At 45.8% G+C, this 17,503-nt stretch overlaps 2 protein-coding genes across 4 annotated transcripts in view; one reads left to right on the plus strand and one right to left on the minus strand.

The window, feature by feature from the left end:
- NHSL1 (NHS like 1) overlaps positions 1-11,369 on the minus strand; it is a 276,666-nt gene extending 265,297 nt beyond the window's left edge. For 2 of the 3 annotated variants that reach the window (XM_063666642.1, XM_063666641.1), the window contains exons 1-2: positions 11,162-11,369; positions 4,248-4,342 (exon numbers count right to left, since the gene is read on the minus strand). Coding sequence is in view for 1 of the 3 variants with exons in the window: in XM_063666646.1 (XP_063522716.1) it covers positions 4,248-4,342; positions 10,326-10,351 (121 nt within the window). In the remaining 2 variants the exon portion in view is untranslated. Of the gene's footprint in view, positions 1-4,247; positions 4,343-10,325; positions 10,367-11,161 lie in introns of those variants that run through there. The other variant, XM_063666646.1, reaches the window with a different exon arrangement.
- Positions 10,506-15,983, plus strand: LOC129039126 (collagen alpha-1(I) chain-like). The gene is made up of 6 exons (XM_063666936.1): positions 10,506-10,641; positions 10,848-11,303; positions 11,358-12,695; positions 13,088-13,246; positions 15,287-15,450; positions 15,598-15,983. The coding sequence occupies exons 1-3, from the start codon at positions 10,506-10,508 to the stop codon at positions 12,419-12,421; spliced, it is 1,656 nt and encodes a 551-aa protein (XP_063523006.1). The 3' UTR covers positions 12,422-12,695; positions 13,088-13,246; positions 15,287-15,450; positions 15,598-15,983.
- The last annotated feature ends 1,520 nt before the right edge of the window (positions 15,984-17,503 follow it).

The raw sequence follows: 17,503 nt of genomic DNA on the forward strand, positions 1-17,503 counted from the left end.
TTCACTGCATGGCCTTTATGTATGCATATTTTTTAACAATGTAAATTATTGCCTATTCAATAAATTACATGAAAATTTATGCTGAGGTTACTTGGGCTGCATCATGATTTTTCCACTGACCTTGGTCCTCATGTAATATAAAGGTAAGGAGCACAGGCTATGGAGTCAGGCTGCCTGGAGCTCTCTGAGGGCCCACCAACTAGCTAATGAGCACACCTGGAATATCCTGGGAGAAGCAGGCTAGTGCCCTTGCCTGGATGGTGGTCCCAGCAGCAAGACCATCAGCGGAGAAACCACAGTGCACCTCGACAGCAGTTCTCAGATGCCAACATAATCAGGTATAATTGGATTATGCATAACATACCCTCGCTTAATTCTATTTCCTTTTTTTTTTACACATCGTGGTCTCTGAGTCCTCAGAACATTTTATCAGATGTGTAATGTTGTCATGCAGAAATCCCTCATATTTTACCATGTGTTACTCTAATTTAAATTAGCTAGTTACTACACAGCCCTCTGCATATTACTGATAACACCTTTAACAATTTTTAATCATAACGGGGAGTGCAGGGGAAGTAAAGTATAATAAAGGATTTCCCTGCAGGAATAATCTAAAACCATTGTCTATCCTTCCAAAGTAAGATACTGCTTCTCTTTTTTTTTTTTTTTTTTTGAGACGGAGTTTTGATCTTGTCACCCAGGCTAGAGTGCAGTGGCGTGATCTTGGCTCACGGCAACCACCACCTCCCAGGTTCAAGCAATACTCCTGCCTCAACCTCCCGAGATTACAGGCACCTGCTACCAAGCCTAGTTAATTTTTGTATTTTAGTAGAGATGGGGTTTCACCATGTTGGCCAGGCTGGTAACACTGCTTTTCTACATGGGTGGAAATGTCTTATGAAACCGATCAGAAGAGTAAGTGAAAATAAAACAGAAGAAAATTTCCACCATCCCAAAGGAAAAATAAAATTATTCCAGAAGGGTTTATATTTGTTTCTCAGAGTTTAATTTTTAGATAAAATATGCTGTAAACATTTAAAATCATTATTTTATATGTGTAGGAGTGCCATCATCCCAGAAACTTACATTCAGCTTTTCTAAGTTTGATGTAGTCTCAAAAAGCAATTTAAATTGGCGATTTGGAATTCAGAACAGATTTTCTTCTAGACACAATGTTATAAATGGTCATTCTATTCCTTATTATTTAGTTATATATCTAATCATCCACATGAAACTGTCAAGTACTTCAAGGAAGGACCCTGTGTAATCCTCACCACTTAGCACTAACAGAATAACTCAAAATACAGTTCAGGAATGGATGAATGGATGAATGTCCTGCCGCCCTGAATAAACAAGATGCCTCACACACGGCCTAGATGGGTGTTTCCCAAATTTGCCTCATTGGAATCACCTGGGGGTCCTTGCTAGGGAGGTCTGTTCCTGGCCTCACCCGGCTGCGCTGACTCAGAATCTCCACGGGCGGGGCCGCCTGGGGGTGTTTTTCACCAAGCCCCCCAGTGACTCCGACGATTCACAAAGCGTGGGTAACCTGGAGATGAACAGCTGCTGCACGTTCCAAGACGCCCGAGGAAAGCCGAGGTGCAGGCTGAGCCCGTCAAGTTCCGGGTGAAAACATGACATTAGGGGCTCGGACAGCCAACCCCAGGCCAAGTGAGGCACAAGCGACAGCTCTCCCATAGCTAGGAAGCCAGGTGGGAGCTGGGCGGCCCTCCAGTTCCCACGGCAGGAGGAAATGGGGGCGAAAGGGCTCTGTGAAAGCAAGCCCGTGTCCGTGTCCATAAAAAGGCCCCAGGAACAGCCTGGCTTCCCCGGCCCCAGTGAGGCAGACAGAAAGCAACAGCCCTCCACACACTGCTGTCAGGAGCCACATATACTTTCACATGCCTGTGCAGAACTATCTGGTTTTCCAACCAGAGGTATTTTTGTGTTTATCTCTGACACCAGCTCTCATGTAGCCATGGTCAGCTTTCATCTTCCAGGCTTCAGTGGCACAGCCTCCTGCAGACTGGGCCATCTGTGGTGATACAGGGACACAGACGCACACACATGCTAACTCAGCCTTCAATGTCACCAAAACAACAGCGGCAAATGTTAAGTAAACGTTAGCCATGTGCCAGGCGCTGTGCTAAGTAAGTACTTTTGATGCGTGTCTCAAATTTCTCGGCCATCTGCTAGTAGTTTGAGAGGTTTCTAAACAAAGAGAAGGAAAAGGGAAAAGCCCAAAAGCCTTCTTGTTTTTTCCTCAGATATTTGACAGGTTTTCACCGTATCGTCCTGGCCTCATCTGAGTATGGGAAGGTCATAATTTGAAGTTAGATCAGGTAACAGAGAGACAGTGCCACGCGATGTTTGGGCAGACTAATCCTGGAGACAGCCCTGGCCTGGTTCAAAGCCTAGCTCCATTGCTTACCAGCTGTGAATGTGGGCAAACAAGTTATTTGTGCCTTCACTGTATCACTGTGGATAATAATAATATCCACCTCACAGAGCCATTGTACATATTAAGGTGTTTGGCATATGGCCAATGTCCAGCATTCGTCGACAGCATCATCAGGCAATACAAAATCCCTGCAAAGGGCTGGGCACAGTGGCTCATGCCTGTAATCCTAGCATTTTGGGAGGCCAAGGCGAGCAGATCACTTGAGGCCAGCAGTTTGAGACCAGCCTGGCCAACATGGTGAAACCCCATCTCTACTAAAAATACAAAAAATCAGCTGGGCGTGGTGGTGCCCACCTGTAGTCTCAGCTACTCGGGAGGCTGAGGCAGGATAATTACTTGAACCCAGGAGGCAGAGGTTGCAGTGAACCGAGATGGCACCACTGCACTCCAGCCTGGGAGACAGAGCAAGACTCCCTCTCAAAAAAAAAAAAAATCCCTGCAAAGACAGTCTGACATCAGAAAGCAGAATTATGCTACTGCCTTGATATTGGTAACAGTAATGACATATTTTGTTTGAATAATACCAAAGGCTTTCATAGATACATCATTTGTCCAAACACAGGGGGAGGTCTGTGGGCATGGTGACTCACGCCTGTAATCCCAGCACTTTGGGAGGCCAAGGCGGGCGGATCAGAAGGTCAGAAGTTTGAGACCAGCCTGGCCAACGTGGCGAAACGCCATCGCTACTAAAAATACAAAATTAGCTGGGCGTGGTGGCGCGCGCCTATAATCCCAGCTACTCAGAAGGCTGAGGCAGAAGAATCACTTGAACCCGGGAGGCAGGGGTTGCAGTGAGCCGAGATCGCACCACTGCACTCTAGCCTGGGCAACAGAGTGAGACTCCGTCTCAGGAAAAAAAAAAAAAAAACCATGGGGGGCCTGTAAGCTCCTTTTCTCAGAGAGTTCCTCAGTCAAACACAGAAGCTCCAGCTCTTCTACCTTTGCCCAAAGTGCAGCTGAAGTGTGCACTGTGATAAGTGCAGACCACAAATGAAACCGGCATGTGGAACAAGATGGCGGTCAGTACCCTCCTGCTGCATCTGAACTTCAGTTCCTGCAGAAGTCATTCATTCCAGGATAGAAACCAATTTGAGGAGAAACAGAATTAAATAAGTTACTAGGGGCCTAGTTAGGTGCAAGCCATTTTATTTTATACTTAAAACGATTTTTTTTTTTCTTTTTACACCTTCACTGCTGGAAAAACTTGGTTTTTTAAACATAATAAAATGACTGCCAGAGGCAAATATTGCATTATTTTTGTTTCTGAATTTTCTCCCCAAAATATTAAGAAACTCAAATGTTTCTCTTTTGTTAAATTTTTTCATTTGCTAGTCTCGATTTTAAAATATATACAGCTAAAATGTTAATATTAGGGTTTTCTTTAATATAGCAGAAAACTAGATTACTGCTAGATAAATAATTTCAACCTAAATGTAGGTAGCTTTTTAAGCCAGGTTATTATTTTCCCAATACCCAAGAGTCAATGAGGAGACTGACGTTTTGATTTAAAGGATATACTCTCATAATTCAAAAAATAACTCTCCTAGAAATCTGAATATTTGGCAAATGCATTTAAACATAATTCTCTTTCCATCATGACGTTGCACTTTTTAAAGCTGAGGAGGAAGCTATGAATGTATTGTGGGCAGAATATACAAATTAGAAACAAGTACCTGCCTGATCTGCTTGGCAAGTGACTAATCCCTCAACATGTGACGATTCACGCACTCTATGTGAATAAAATATTAGCTAAAAGAGCCCATACAGGCTGGGTGTGCTGGCTTACCCCTATAATCCCAGTACTTTGAGAGGCCAAGATGGGAGGATTGCTTGAGGCCAGAGTTTGAGATGAGCCTAAGCAACACCGTGAGACACCAATTTCTGAAAATAAACAAATAAATAATTTTTTTAATGTAAAAAGAGTCCATACGGTCATGAAGAGTTTATATCAGACACAAAGTTTTTTTTTTTTAATCCCTCATCAAAAGAATCAAAGGGATTATTTATCAAAGTTGTACTTACAAATTCATCTGAACTTGAACCCTGTCTGGATTCAAACCCAGCTCCATTGCTTACCAGCTATCAACATGGGCAAACAAATTATTTGTGCCTTAGTTATATCATCTGTCACACAGAAATAATAGTATCCACTTCAAATAGTATTATCAAATAGTCAAAATGAAACTCATAGAAGCAGAGAGTACAATGATGGTTACCAAGTGCTGTAGGAAGAAGGTATTAGAGAGATATTGGTCAAAAGATACAAAACTTCTGTTAAGAGGAATAAGTTCAAGAGATCTATAATCAACATGGTGACCATAGCTAATAACACGTATTGCATACTTGTAAGTGTTCCTACCAAAAAAAAAGAGTATGTGAGATAATGCATATATGTTAATTAGCTTGATTAACCCATGCCACAGTATATATCCATATATCTAAATATCATGTTGGTGGGGCACAGTGGCTCACACCTGGAATTCTAGCATTTTGGGAGGCCAAAAAGGGCAGATGCTTGAGCCCAGGAGTTTGAAACCAGCCTGGGCAACACAGTAAAACCCTGTCTCTATTAAAAATATAAAAATTAGCCTGGCATGGTGGCATGTGCCTATAGTCTAGGCTACTAGCGAGGCTGAGGTGGGAAGATCACTTGAGCCACTGAACTCCAGCCTGGGCACTCCAGCCTGGGCAACAGCCAGATCCTGTCTAAAAATAATAATAATAAAATAAAATAAAATAGTTGTTTCCCATAAATACATGCAACTTTAATTTTCCTATTTATTTTGTCAAAATAAATTAAAACTTTTTAAATCCCTCAATAGAATCACAAAATGCCAAAATTGGAAAGGCCAGTAGAGATTATTTTTGTCAAGGTCTCTGTTTACAGATAAGAAAACTAAGGCCTTGAGGTATTGAATAAATTGCTCAAAATCTGTGTTAGAAAATGGCAGAGGTGAAGCCAAGCTCAGGTCTCCCAATTCCTAATCCAATGAGCTTTCTAGACTATAGCAGTGCTCCTCAATTTGCCTGGCCAAAGGACACCATGACATTGTTAAACATACTGGAGACTTTAGCTCAACAGGGCTTTGGAAGGGTCTGGGAATCTCTAATTTTAACGAAAAGTTCCAAGCAGTTCTTAAAGTTAGTCAAGTATGGGAATCACCAGGCCTCCTTAACCTGCTGGTGCAATCTGACCACTCAGCTACTCTTAATAAATTTAAGAGTCAGTCTCTCTTAATAAATTGAGGGACTGGGATTAGAGGGGGGTGGGGGCCACACAGCCACCAACATCCTCTCTAGCATGTGGTATGTGTCAATGAAAGCAAATCTTATGCCAATTTCGCCAAACATTTATGAGTAGTCAGGCACAAAAACAGCCATACAACCTATTCTTATGCAGTCAGTCAGGCACGGTGGCTCACACCAGTAATCCCAGCTCTTTTGGGAGGCCAAGGAGGGAGGATCGCTTGAGCCCAGGAGTTCCAGACCAGCCTGTACAATGTATGGAAACTTCATCTCTTTTTAAATTAAAAAAAAGAAGTGCAGTGAACAGTCTGTCTTTAGCACTCTGACAAGTGCCTTGCATTCTGAGGAAGAAGCAAAGATATTCTGACATCAGGACCAGCCAACCCTCTGGTTAGGTGAGGGGACAGTCTGTCATGAGGTATGAGAATGCATCTCAACACCTAAAATACTCGTCAGAACTATGAGCCGACTGTGTCTGCCAAATTCTCAGTCCTGTTTATGCAAAGACTGTATTTGCAAATGTACAATGATAAATATGTACAATTATTATGTATCAATTAAAAAGTAATAAATGTGTATAATATAACCTGGCTTTCCCTCCTATCTCACAAGGTTTTTAATCAAGTAATAAATATGAATGATATTTTTTCAATCATAAAATAGTCTTAATTATAAAAAGAAACAAATTATGAACTTCAAAAAGTTCACTGTGCTAAGTAAAAAAAAGCCAGGCACATGATTCCATCTGTATGAAATGTCCAGAAAAGTCAAATCTATAGAGGCAGAAAGATCAGTGGTTGCCTAGGAATGGGAGGGTTAACAGGAAATGGGGAATGACTAGTTATGAATATGGGGTTTCTTTTGGGGTGATAAAAATGTTCTAAAATTGTGGTAATGGTTGCACAACACTGTGAATACACTAAAAACCCCTAAATTGTACACTTTTTTTTTTTTGGACACAGAGTCTTGCTCTATCTCCCAGGCTGGGGTGCAGTGGCGCCACCTCGGGTCACTGCAATATCCACCTCCTGGGTTCAAGTCATTCTCATGCCTCAGCCTCCCAAGTAGCTGAGATTACAGGCATGTGGCCCTATGCCCAGCTAATTTTTATATTTTTAGTAGAGACAGAGTTTCGCCATGTTGTCCAGGCTGGTCTCAAACTCCTGGCCTCAAGTGATCGGCCCACCTTGGCCTCCCAAAGTACTGTAATTACAGGTGTGAGCCACCCCACCCGGCCAAACAGTATGCTTTAAGTCGGTGAATTGTATGGTGTGTAAATTTTATTTCAACAAAACTATTTTTAAAGAGAAAGAAAACCCAATCACACAGGGCTTAAAAATAAAAACAGGGGCCAGGCGCAGTGGCTCACGCCTGTAATCTCAGCACTTTGGGAGGCCGAGGCGGGTGGATCACGAGGTCAGGAGTTCAAGACCAGCCTGGTCAAGATGGTGAAACCCCGTCTCTACTAAAAATACAAAAATTAGCCAGGCATGGTGGTGGGCATCTGTAATCTCAGCTACTCAGGAGGATGAGGCAGGGAATTGCTTGAACCCGGGAGGCAGAGCTTGCAGTGAGCTGAGATCGCGCCACTGCACTCCATCCCGGGCGACAGAGTAAGCCTCCATCTCAAAAAAACAAAAATAAAAAAATAAAAACAGGACTATTAGATCGAGTGTCTATTGATTTCTGCTTAGCAAAGTCTGTTTTGATGTTTACAGAGCCAAGATGTAACTATTCACATTGCTGGCCGTTGTCACTATTTTCCATGAGAACTTACTGTGTCAGCAAAATTAATGAAGTCTGACTTTTACATACAGGATCAGAGATTGGTGGTTAAGCACTAAACGTTAAAGGCAGAAAGTTTACATTTTTATTTTTGTAAAGTAATTGTCTCGATCACTTACATTGGTAGCAGTATTGTATTTTTAGTATCGTATTTTTGTACTTGTACTTAGTATTGTATTTAGTACTGTATTTTTAGTAGGAACGGGGTTTCGACATATTGGCCAGGCTAGTCTTGAGCTCCTGGCCTCAACTGATCCATCTGCCTCAAAAGATCCATCCTGCTTCCTCCCTAAGGTTTTTATAGTTATTCTTCCTGACAATAAGCACTAAGTCACTAAGTATTAATTCAGTTCAAACATCTATTGAGCTATCACATCCAGGCATTGTTCTAAGCTCTAGAAAAACAAAAACTCGGCCATCCTGGACCTCAAAGTTCCTGCTGTCTGGCAGAGGGGTGCAGAAGTCCCCTTGGTAAATGTGGTGATCGAGGTGAACCAATGCCATGGGAACATCCCCTCAACCTGGGGGTGTCAGGGAAAGAAAGTAGGAGTCTTCAATGAACAGAATAATAACATGCATTCTCCCCAAGGCATGACAAAAAATTATTTTGGATAACTTTCTACCCATGAGATTTTGAGGAATGGCAAACTCGATGAAATACCTCTCAGGATCATTGAGGCCAGCAGGGCCGGCCCACAGGACTAAAATACTGTCTCTGTATTGCAAAGAGTGTTTATACATTTTTTTAAATTGTTCCACTGACATTCTCACATCCTTTCTTATGGTAGAAAGCTATTATTGGTCACTGAATTATGCTGTCCCCAACTGCTAGAGGCTTTTGGTAAGCTGCTGGATTCTGTTAATTGCTCCTGGGGAGACTCATTAAAAGGTTTATCTGACAAGAAGGGTGGAATTAACGGTCACAGTTATCCTTAGGACTGTTTAAGGAACATATCTAAACTTTGCTCCCCATTTCCACACCTTTTTTTTTTTTTTGAGACAGTCTCACTAATTTTTGTATTTTTGGTAGAGACGGGGTTTCGCCATGTTGGCCAGGTTGATCTTGAACTCCTAGCCTCAAATGATCCGCCCACCTTGGTCTCACAAAGTGCTGGGATTACAGGCATGAGCCACTGTGCCTGGCCCCACACTTTTCTAAAGGGAAGGAACACAGGCAGTGGGACAACAGGCAAGACAATCAGAAGGTTTGGGCTTCAGGCCCGGATGTGTCATTACCCACAGCCTAACCTGGGGTGAATTAACTGCAATGCTGTTGGACTGGATTTCCTCTCTGGGTAAGAGTTCATGAAATGGATGGCCTTTACGGTCAATTCCAAGTTTAAAAGTCTAGCCATCCATATTAATGGAGTATGTTATTCTGAAGACCTGCCTAAAATGGCAGAACAACTTCAAACTGTAGTTTTTACACAGGAACAAGGTTTGAGGCATTGTTTTAAAAGAATCCTAACAGATGGTAATGCATAGGCATTTCACTCCTTTTAAGCATATAAAAAAGCAAAGTGTGTGAAGGTGAAAGAAACCACAAAAATTAATGTCTTTATAGTCAGCTTTCTTCTCTACATGTACATTTATACTCAGGCATAATTATATTCAATAAAAAGCCTTCTTGCATGATTATTTAAAAAAAAAATGGGGCCAGGTGTGGTAGCTCACGCCTGTAATCCCAGCACTTTGGGAGGTCGAGGCAGGTGGATCACCTGAGGTTGGGAGTTAAAGACCAGCCTGACAAACATGGCGAAACCCTGTCTCTACTAAAAATACAAAAATTAGCCGGGCGTGGTGGCGGGCGCCTGTAATCCCAGGTACTCTAGAGGCTGAGGCAGGAGGATCGCTTGAACCCAGGAGGCGGAGGGTGCAGTGAGCTGAGATCGCACCACAGCGCTCCAGCCTGGACGACAAGTATGAAATCACAGCCATTTAAGATTCAAACAAACTTGTGAAAAGTTTTGAAAAGAGTTATTTCAGTTACTGTAATTAGAACAACCTTAGTTAATATGGAGAATTTGGGGGATTTCTGGCTATGGACAGTAACCTATTGGGGCATATGTACTAAAGAATAGAGAAAAGTGATACATTTAAATGCAAAACCAAACTAGTAAAGGAAGGAGTTCTTGACCTTCAGGGAGTTTCCTCTTGTTTTTTAATTCCCACAATAGATCAGTTCACCTATCAATCAGATCTCCCTCATCACATTCTTTGTCAAGGGTGAAATTCTGGTTCTCCCACGTATCTACACCCTAGACAGAAAACGCATAGAAACAACTCGTGATTGCCGCGTAGACCATGACATCCTACTAGGACAGTATATCCTACCATATGCATGAAGTCATCACTCACATTAAGTAGATATATTCTGATTATGTCAACCACTTTATGAGATTACTTTGATTCCTCCCCACTGATTTTTTTTCTTGGAGGGGGAGGCTCTCCGAGGTTGGGAACTGTCCACAATTCATATGAATGTGTTGACAGCACAATCAAAGAGATCAACGCAAAAATGTAAAACTGCCACATGATAATTATACAACTTGGAGAAAGATGTATTATAGCAAGCAATCTCACTGAAATTAAATAATTGAAAATTTTGAACTCTTAGGCTGTAAGGTAGTTAAAATATAGCTGTTTTTCTAGCTAGCTGGAAAATGAGCTATTTGAGATTACATATGAAGTGATTCTAGGAGAAAAAACTATTTCATCCAGCGCTGCTGAAATCTAGGCGTGTGTTACACCAACATCTCCCCTCCCACCCAGCAACCCATCAACCATCTCCAATTTATTCTTTACACTTAGGATTATGACCAAGTTCACGTACTTAAGAGGGAGAAACCACAGAGACATCACACTGAAAGTTTCTCTGCTTTGGGCCAGCAGGAAATTCCAGTTGCTTCATTCACCGGAGCCAGTTAAGCTGCTGAAATGAAATGGATCATCCGAGAGATCACTACATCAGGACATAAACTTGACTTTCAGGGTTGGAGGAAGCCAGACAAAGATGAATGGGATTCAGAGCCTGAACTCAAGGTCAAGGTCTTCTGAATCACAAAGAGCTGGTGGGTCAGTCTGGGAGAAGAAAGAAAATTCAGCGCCAAATGGGAAAACCCTTAAAGTCTGCATAGTTTTGCTTCTAGGTAAGAACACAGGTAGGCGGCGGGAAGAGAGGTGGCAAGCAGCCCCAACGCTCGCCGAGATCCCCAGGGTTTTACAAACGGATCGTCCTGAAGTCTCCAAAACTGTAACTACTATATGCCCAAATTTATATTCTCCCCTGGCTTTTCCAACAGGCTACCTGCCTGTGACTCTTTTCCCACGACCTTAGCTCCTCCTCTGTCTACAGCGCCCCGGGGTCTCCCACACAGACAGACACAGACAGACAGAAGGAGCGGACAGGGTGACTGTCCAATTCCCACTCTCCGCGCCCACTCTCTCGAGGTAGCCAAGACCCTCCAGGAGTCCGAGAGTCACAGAGCGCTCTGCGCCCCTGCCACCTGCCCAGCCTCCCGCTGGGGTCCGGCAGTCCCCACTGGAGACCCCGACATCGTGGGGCTCCGCGGCCCCCGCGCCGACCCAGGGCCGCCAGGGGGCGGGCGGGAGCAGCTCTCCGGGTGCCTCCCCCGCCGGTTCCCTTCCCCCGGCCCGCCGGCCACTCACGGATTTTCACTCGGCGGTGGTCCAGGCGCGCAGCGGCGGCTAGCAGGGCGTCGAGGCGGCGGTGCAGCGCGGCGGTGCGGTGGCCCAGCGCGGCCGCCTGGCCCTCGAGCTCGCCGAAGATGTCCCCGGCACAGCGCGACAGGTCGGCCAGCTGCGCCAGCAGGCAGCCCAGGGCATGCGAGCTGACCTGCTCCAGCGAGCGGAAGAGCGGCGCTCCCGCAGCCCTGGCCCCCGCCGCCTCGGGCCGGCGCAGCCGCGCGGGCTCCAGGGTCCTCTGGTGGAAGGGCATGGCGGGGGCGGGCCGGCGGCGCGGGATCCCTCAGTCCGCCCCCCGTCGGCGCGGGGCGCCAGCCTGCATCCAACACAAAGGAAGTCCCGGGCAGCGGCGGGGCGCCGAGGGAAGCCTGGCGGCCCCTGCCCGCAGGGGAGAGGCCGGGCGGGCAGGAAGGACGGACGGACGGACGGACGGGCGCGCGGGCGAGCGGGCACCCGGGCGGCGCGGGGCAGGGCTGGGGTCCGAGCCGCAGCTGCCTGGCGCCCGGCGGCGTTCCTCCACCCGCAGGGCTTCGTGGGCCGCGCGGCGAGAGGAAGTTCCAGGGGCAGCTCTGGGCGGCGGCGGCCGCGGCGGCGAGGGGAGCTGCGAGTCCCGCTGAAGTTTGCAGGCGGGCAGGAAAGCGCCGGCTGCTCCTTCCCTCCCTCCGGATTGGAGAGGGAGGAGGAAGCGAGGGAAGTGCCGCCGACACCGGGCGAGAGGGAGGGGAGGCGAAAGAAAGGAAAGGGGGAGGAGAAAAGGGCCGGCCCGGGAACCACCTGCGGCTCCCGCGGCCGCCGCGCCCAGCGCCCGCAGCCAGTGGCGGCCCCGGCGCCTCAGCGCACCCTGCCGGGGCGGGCCCGGGCGCACAGTCCCGGGACGCCCACGTCGCCGCCCCAACTCCCCTTGGCAGCCCCCGGGCGGTGGGGCAGAGCCCTCGCCCGCCCCCCGGGCCGGGGTGGAGCGCAGTGCCGGCGCCGCGAAGGCGGAGACGCCAGGACTGCAGCGGCCAGCTCCGCTCGCTTTGCTCACCTGCGCCCCTGCCCACGGCGCTCCGCAGTCAGGAGCGCCCCGCCCCGCCCCGCGGGGAACGCCCCGGGCCCCTCGGGGTCCCCCTGGTCTCTCCTACTTCCCTTCTGGAAGGTAGCCAATACTTCTGGGCCGCCCGGGTGGACCTCAAAGAGAACGTCTTTAGATGTCCAGTGGCCAGGGGTTCTGTAGCCAACTAGGAGTCAGCGTCCGAATCGGAACAACTTCTCAAGACCTCTTTTCAGGGGGCGTCCAGTGAGTTTTTTTCAGCAAGGTGACTCCCCCTGTGGCTGCCTGCTACTCCAGCTGGAAAGGTCCAAGCTGAAATGTGACTAATCTGAGTTTCTTCCACCAAGCATGTTAGTTAGGGGTGGAGGACTAGAACCTAAACCCTGAATTCGGAGCCTGGAAGATATGTAAGCCACATGCTATTGAGATCGTAGTCATGGGACACCCGCTAACACAAACCTTCTGGTAAGAAGTATTTGAGAAGACTGGGTCCAATGTCCCCAAGCTAAAATCCCACTGGCCTATCGCTGTGTTTGCTCAGAAAAGGAATCTGGGTTCTTTGGTTTCTGCTTTCCAGTTGCCCCTGGTTGCTCCTCTGTTTCATGGCATTTTGGGAGTCAGTCTCCCAGAGCAGCGCTGATTGTAATGAGAAGCACGTTCCCTCTCTGGGGGACAGGAGCAGTGGGAGACAAATGGGCCTGGGAAAGAGCTCCTCCAGATAAAACTTATTAGACAGATACGGGTTGTGGTGTTGGTGGTGGTGATGTTGTTTTGGTCTTTATCCGGTTGTACAGCACCTCATTTTTTACAATGTGGGCCAGTAACTATTTCATATCACCTACTCTGACCACCTTCAGGGTTGTTATGAGGCTCAAAGGAACTGCTGCTGTCTGTGAAAAAACATGCTTTGCAATTTATGAAGCACTGGATAAACATCAGGAACAGTATAAAAGCGTACTACTTCCTCAAGAAATACTAGTTGAGTGCCTGTGTGTTGGGCACTGGCTAGAGATAAGGTAATGTGCAAAGCTGGCTCTGTCCCTACCATCATGAGACTCTCGTGTAGTGGACCATGCATAACATTTTTAAATTATATACAATATGGCCGGGCGCTGTGTCTTACGCCTGTAATCCCAGCACTTTGGGAGGCCGAGGAGGGCGGATCGCCTAAGGTCAGGAGTTGGAGACCAGCCTGGCCAACATGGTGAAACCGCGCCTCTACTAAAAACACAAAAATTAGCCGGGCGTGGTGGTGGGGGCCTGTAATCCCAGCTACTATGGAGGCTGAGGCAGGAGAATCGCTTGAACCCGGGAGGCAGAGGTTGCAGTGAGCCGAGATCGTGCCGTTGCACTCCAGCCTGGGCAACAGAGCCAGACTCTGTCTCAAAAAAAAAATTATATACAATATAATTTGCCTATTTAAAGTGTATAACTCAGTGCTTTTTAGTATATTTACAATGTTGTGCAAACACCATAATCACTTTTAGAACATTTTAATCACACCAGTCTCAAAAAAACAGTTCTCTTTAGTACTCAGTTCCCTCCCTCCCAAACCATCACTAGCCAATTGCAACCACTCATGTGTCTATGGATTTGCCCATTCTAAAGGTTTTATATCAATGAAATAATACAATGTGTGATTGTTTGTGACTGGCTTCTTTCACTTAGTGTAATGTTTTCAAAGTTTATCCATGGAGTAGCATGGATCAGTTTTGATTCTTTTTTTAAGGCTGCATAATATCCCATTGTTTGGATATGCCACATTTTGTTTATCCATTCATCAGTTAATAGATATTTGGGTGTCCACTTTTTGGCTATTATGATTAATGCTGCTGTGAACATGTGTGTACAAGTTTTTGTGTGGACATGTGTTTTCATTTCTCTTGGGTACATATCGAGGAGTGGAATTGATGAGTCATGGTGCCAATCTGTTTTCCAAAGTGACCGCACCATTTTACCTCCCAACCAGCAATGTATGAGGGTTCCAGTTTCTTCACATCCTCAGCAACACTTTTATGTCTTTTTTATTACAGCCATTCTAGTGGGTATAATATCTCATTGTGGATTCGATTTGCATTTTCCGGATAGCTAGTGATAATGAGCATCTTTTCATGACTTTATCAGCTACCTGTTTATCTTCTTTGGAAAAAGATAACATTGTAGAAATGTCTGTTCAGATTCTTGGCCATTATTAAATCAAACTTTTGTCCATTTCTTATCAAGATGTAATAGATCCTTGAATATTCTAGATACAAGTCCCTTAGGTGTAACATTTACTTCCTGATTGCTTTAACAGTCTATTGTGGGTTTTTTGTTTTTCGTTTTTTGTTTTGAGATGGAGTCTCGCTCTGTCACCCAGGCTGGAGTGCAATGGCGCGATCTTGGCTCACTGCAACCTCCGCCTCCTGGGTTCAAGCGATTCTCCTGCCTCAGCCTCCCATGTAGCTGGGATTACAGGTGCCTGCCACCATGCCCAGCTAATTTTGTATTTTTAGTAGAGATGGATTTCACCATGTTGGCCGGGCTGGTCTTGAACTCCTGACCTCAGGTGATCCGCCTGCCTCAGCTTCTCAAAGTGCTGGGATTACAGGCGTGAGCCACAGCACCCGGCCCAGCATTGTTCTTTAGTTTATTCCCTCTTCTATTCCCTTGAGACTTTCCCATTGGTTTGAAAAGAATTATGATTTAGCCACATAAACTAATAAGAAGAGAGCAAGCGTATTTTTGTAAATTTGTAATCCTGGGGCAATATCAATAGAATTTTTTTTATAAAATGAATGATTTCACTACTCCAGAAGTGGAATGTAAACTCTATACATAACCAGAACATGGAATTAACAGGACTCATGGGTGTATTCATAAAAGCAACTGAATTTTTAGTCTTCTGCCGTCCCGTTAATAATCTGTTCCATGAGGATAGTTCTTCCTCTTCCACCGAATGAAACTGAGGCAGTCCCATAACTTTTTTATTCCCTCAGGTAATAGAAAATCCTGTTACTTTAAGAGGAAAAACCCTGCTCTTAATTCAGTAATTCAGATCTTGTCCCCTTCCCCAGCAGGGGCCTCCTATGGACAGAAGTGCGGGCAAGGAGCTTTGTTCCTCCCCGATGTCACCCTCCCACAGCCCACCTGCTAGCAGGCAGGAGAGTGGTGGAGGCCGGCAGGAAGGCATGTACTGAACTGGGCCTCTGGTGGAATGGCGTCACCCACGCTGGGCTTGGTGGGTATTTGAAAGTGACTCTTTCGTGGACACTGTTGTGAGCTGTCACTGGGAGTGTTTGGCCATGCTTCCTGACACTGGCAATGAATTTTCTCTAGCTGCTTGTTCTACCCCAACCTGGGTTTTCCTTCTGTCCCCTCCATGCAGACTCTTACCATCGGGGTCCCGCCAGCCCTTCAGTGAGACTTTTTCAGAAGAATCCCTTTTAAAATGACCTCAAGCTGACCTTCCTGCTGCAGATTCCACATATGGTATCTGAGACTCACACGGTGTGGTTGGAAGATAGCACAGTGACCTCCCAGGCACAGCCCTCTGCCAGCCCTCCACTGGCTGCCCTAGGATGCTGGCCTTCCTCCGATGGGAGTCGGGCCCAGTCTGCTGTCAGCCAGGAGCAGCCAGCAAGCTCCCTGGGAGGCCTGGAGGAGCCCTTCTCACTCAGCTTGGTGTTCGATGCCAGTGCCCCCACCCATTGTGGGGTGAGGGTGGGACTCTCAGCACAGCCCTGTCCAAATAAATCCTCTAAAGCCCTCTTCCATCTGCAGTCACTTGAGTCTTTTGTAGCCTGTGTGATTGAGCATCTAAGTAGTCCTCAGCTATTTACTTTGAAATTTCGTAAATGATTTTGGTATCTGTCATTTCTTGATGCATCAGTCACAACTCCCCATCTAACATCCCATTAAATAATATATAAAACAGAACAAAAACATTGTGCCAACTTCTTCCAAGAAGAATTTAATGTCACTTCCTAAGTTAAGCAGTTGGGCCCTGTCCCATGACTGTTCATCTCTGCTCAATAGTCATCAAGATCTGAGAAAGAAGAAAGCAGCCCTGGGGGCCTAAGCTGTGTGTGTGTGTGTGTGTGTGTGTGTGTGTGTGTGTGTGATTATGAGAAACACTCTCCATTCTGTTTTTCATTAATATCTAAAGGGAAATTCTATTAAATCAATTCCAAGACCAAAAATTGTGGACATTTGTGTGTTTTTTAAAGACACTAAAAACAAGTGGGATGTACAGATAGACTATATTATTTCCCAACTTTTTGATATATAGTACAAATTGTTCCTGAATTAAAAGTCTAATGATTGATACATTTTTTGTATTATCTTATCTGCTAGGGAAAAAAAATTGCCATGATGCGAAAAAGATGCAACAGGCACCGTGGGGTATAGCATGTAGCAGCCTTCTGTCCATGAAATACTGTGGTTTATATGCAGGATTAGCCAAGTGGTAGAAACCTCAGTCCAGCCAGTCTGGAGACTAGTAAACCAAAAAGAGACTTTTCTGCTTCTAACAGACAAAGGCAAGTGGTAATTTCTCACCAAATTAAAAATAACACTGGTCTTTGATTAGCTAGAGAGATCTTCTTAAAATGCGTATCTGATTGTGTCCCCCTCCCTCAGCTCAAAAATCTGTAAAGCTTTTCCATTACTTTTTGGATTAACAAAAATGAGGTACACAAAACCCAGAGAGTGTTGTCCCTACCTTTCTCTCTAGCCGATTTCCTGTCTCCCTCCTCCTGTACTGCCTCCCCCACCTTGTGATCCAGGCCATATGGATTCAATGCCTCCTCCATTCCCCCTTCTCTCTCCTTTGTTAAGTTAGCTTTTCAGATTTTGGTTCAGATGTCACTTCCTTGGCCAAACTTGCCCTCCCCTCCCAGGCCAGATCAAGTCTCCCTATTCTAGACTACTAAACTTTTTGAACATTTAAGTGTTTCTATTTATATATTTATATAATTTATTATTATCTATATTAGGTCCCTGAAAAGAAACAAATCAACTCAGAGGGTTCAACTAAGAGAACTTAATGAAGAAACAAAAACCAGAGGTGCTGAGGCACTCAGGAACTAGCAAGAGCAGGAAACCTTTATGAATCCTCGGTTCAAAGGGGTGGAAGGGAGCACCACCTCGATTCCCCACCCTAGGAATGGAGTACTCATCTACTAGCAGTTGGAAGTGCCAGGGCCAACAGGTCTCAACTAAATTCTTCTCTGGGACCTGTCATTGCCTAAGGGGAACTTCCTCACCCAAAAGCATGCCCCCTTTCCCTGGGG

This window comes from Pongo pygmaeus, chromosome 5 (assembly GCF_028885625.2).
Source record: "Pongo pygmaeus isolate AG05252 chromosome 5, NHGRI_mPonPyg2-v2.0_pri, whole genome shotgun sequence".
In the NCBI taxonomy this organism is placed as follows: Eukaryota; Metazoa; Chordata; class Mammalia; order Primates; family Hominidae; genus Pongo; species Pongo pygmaeus.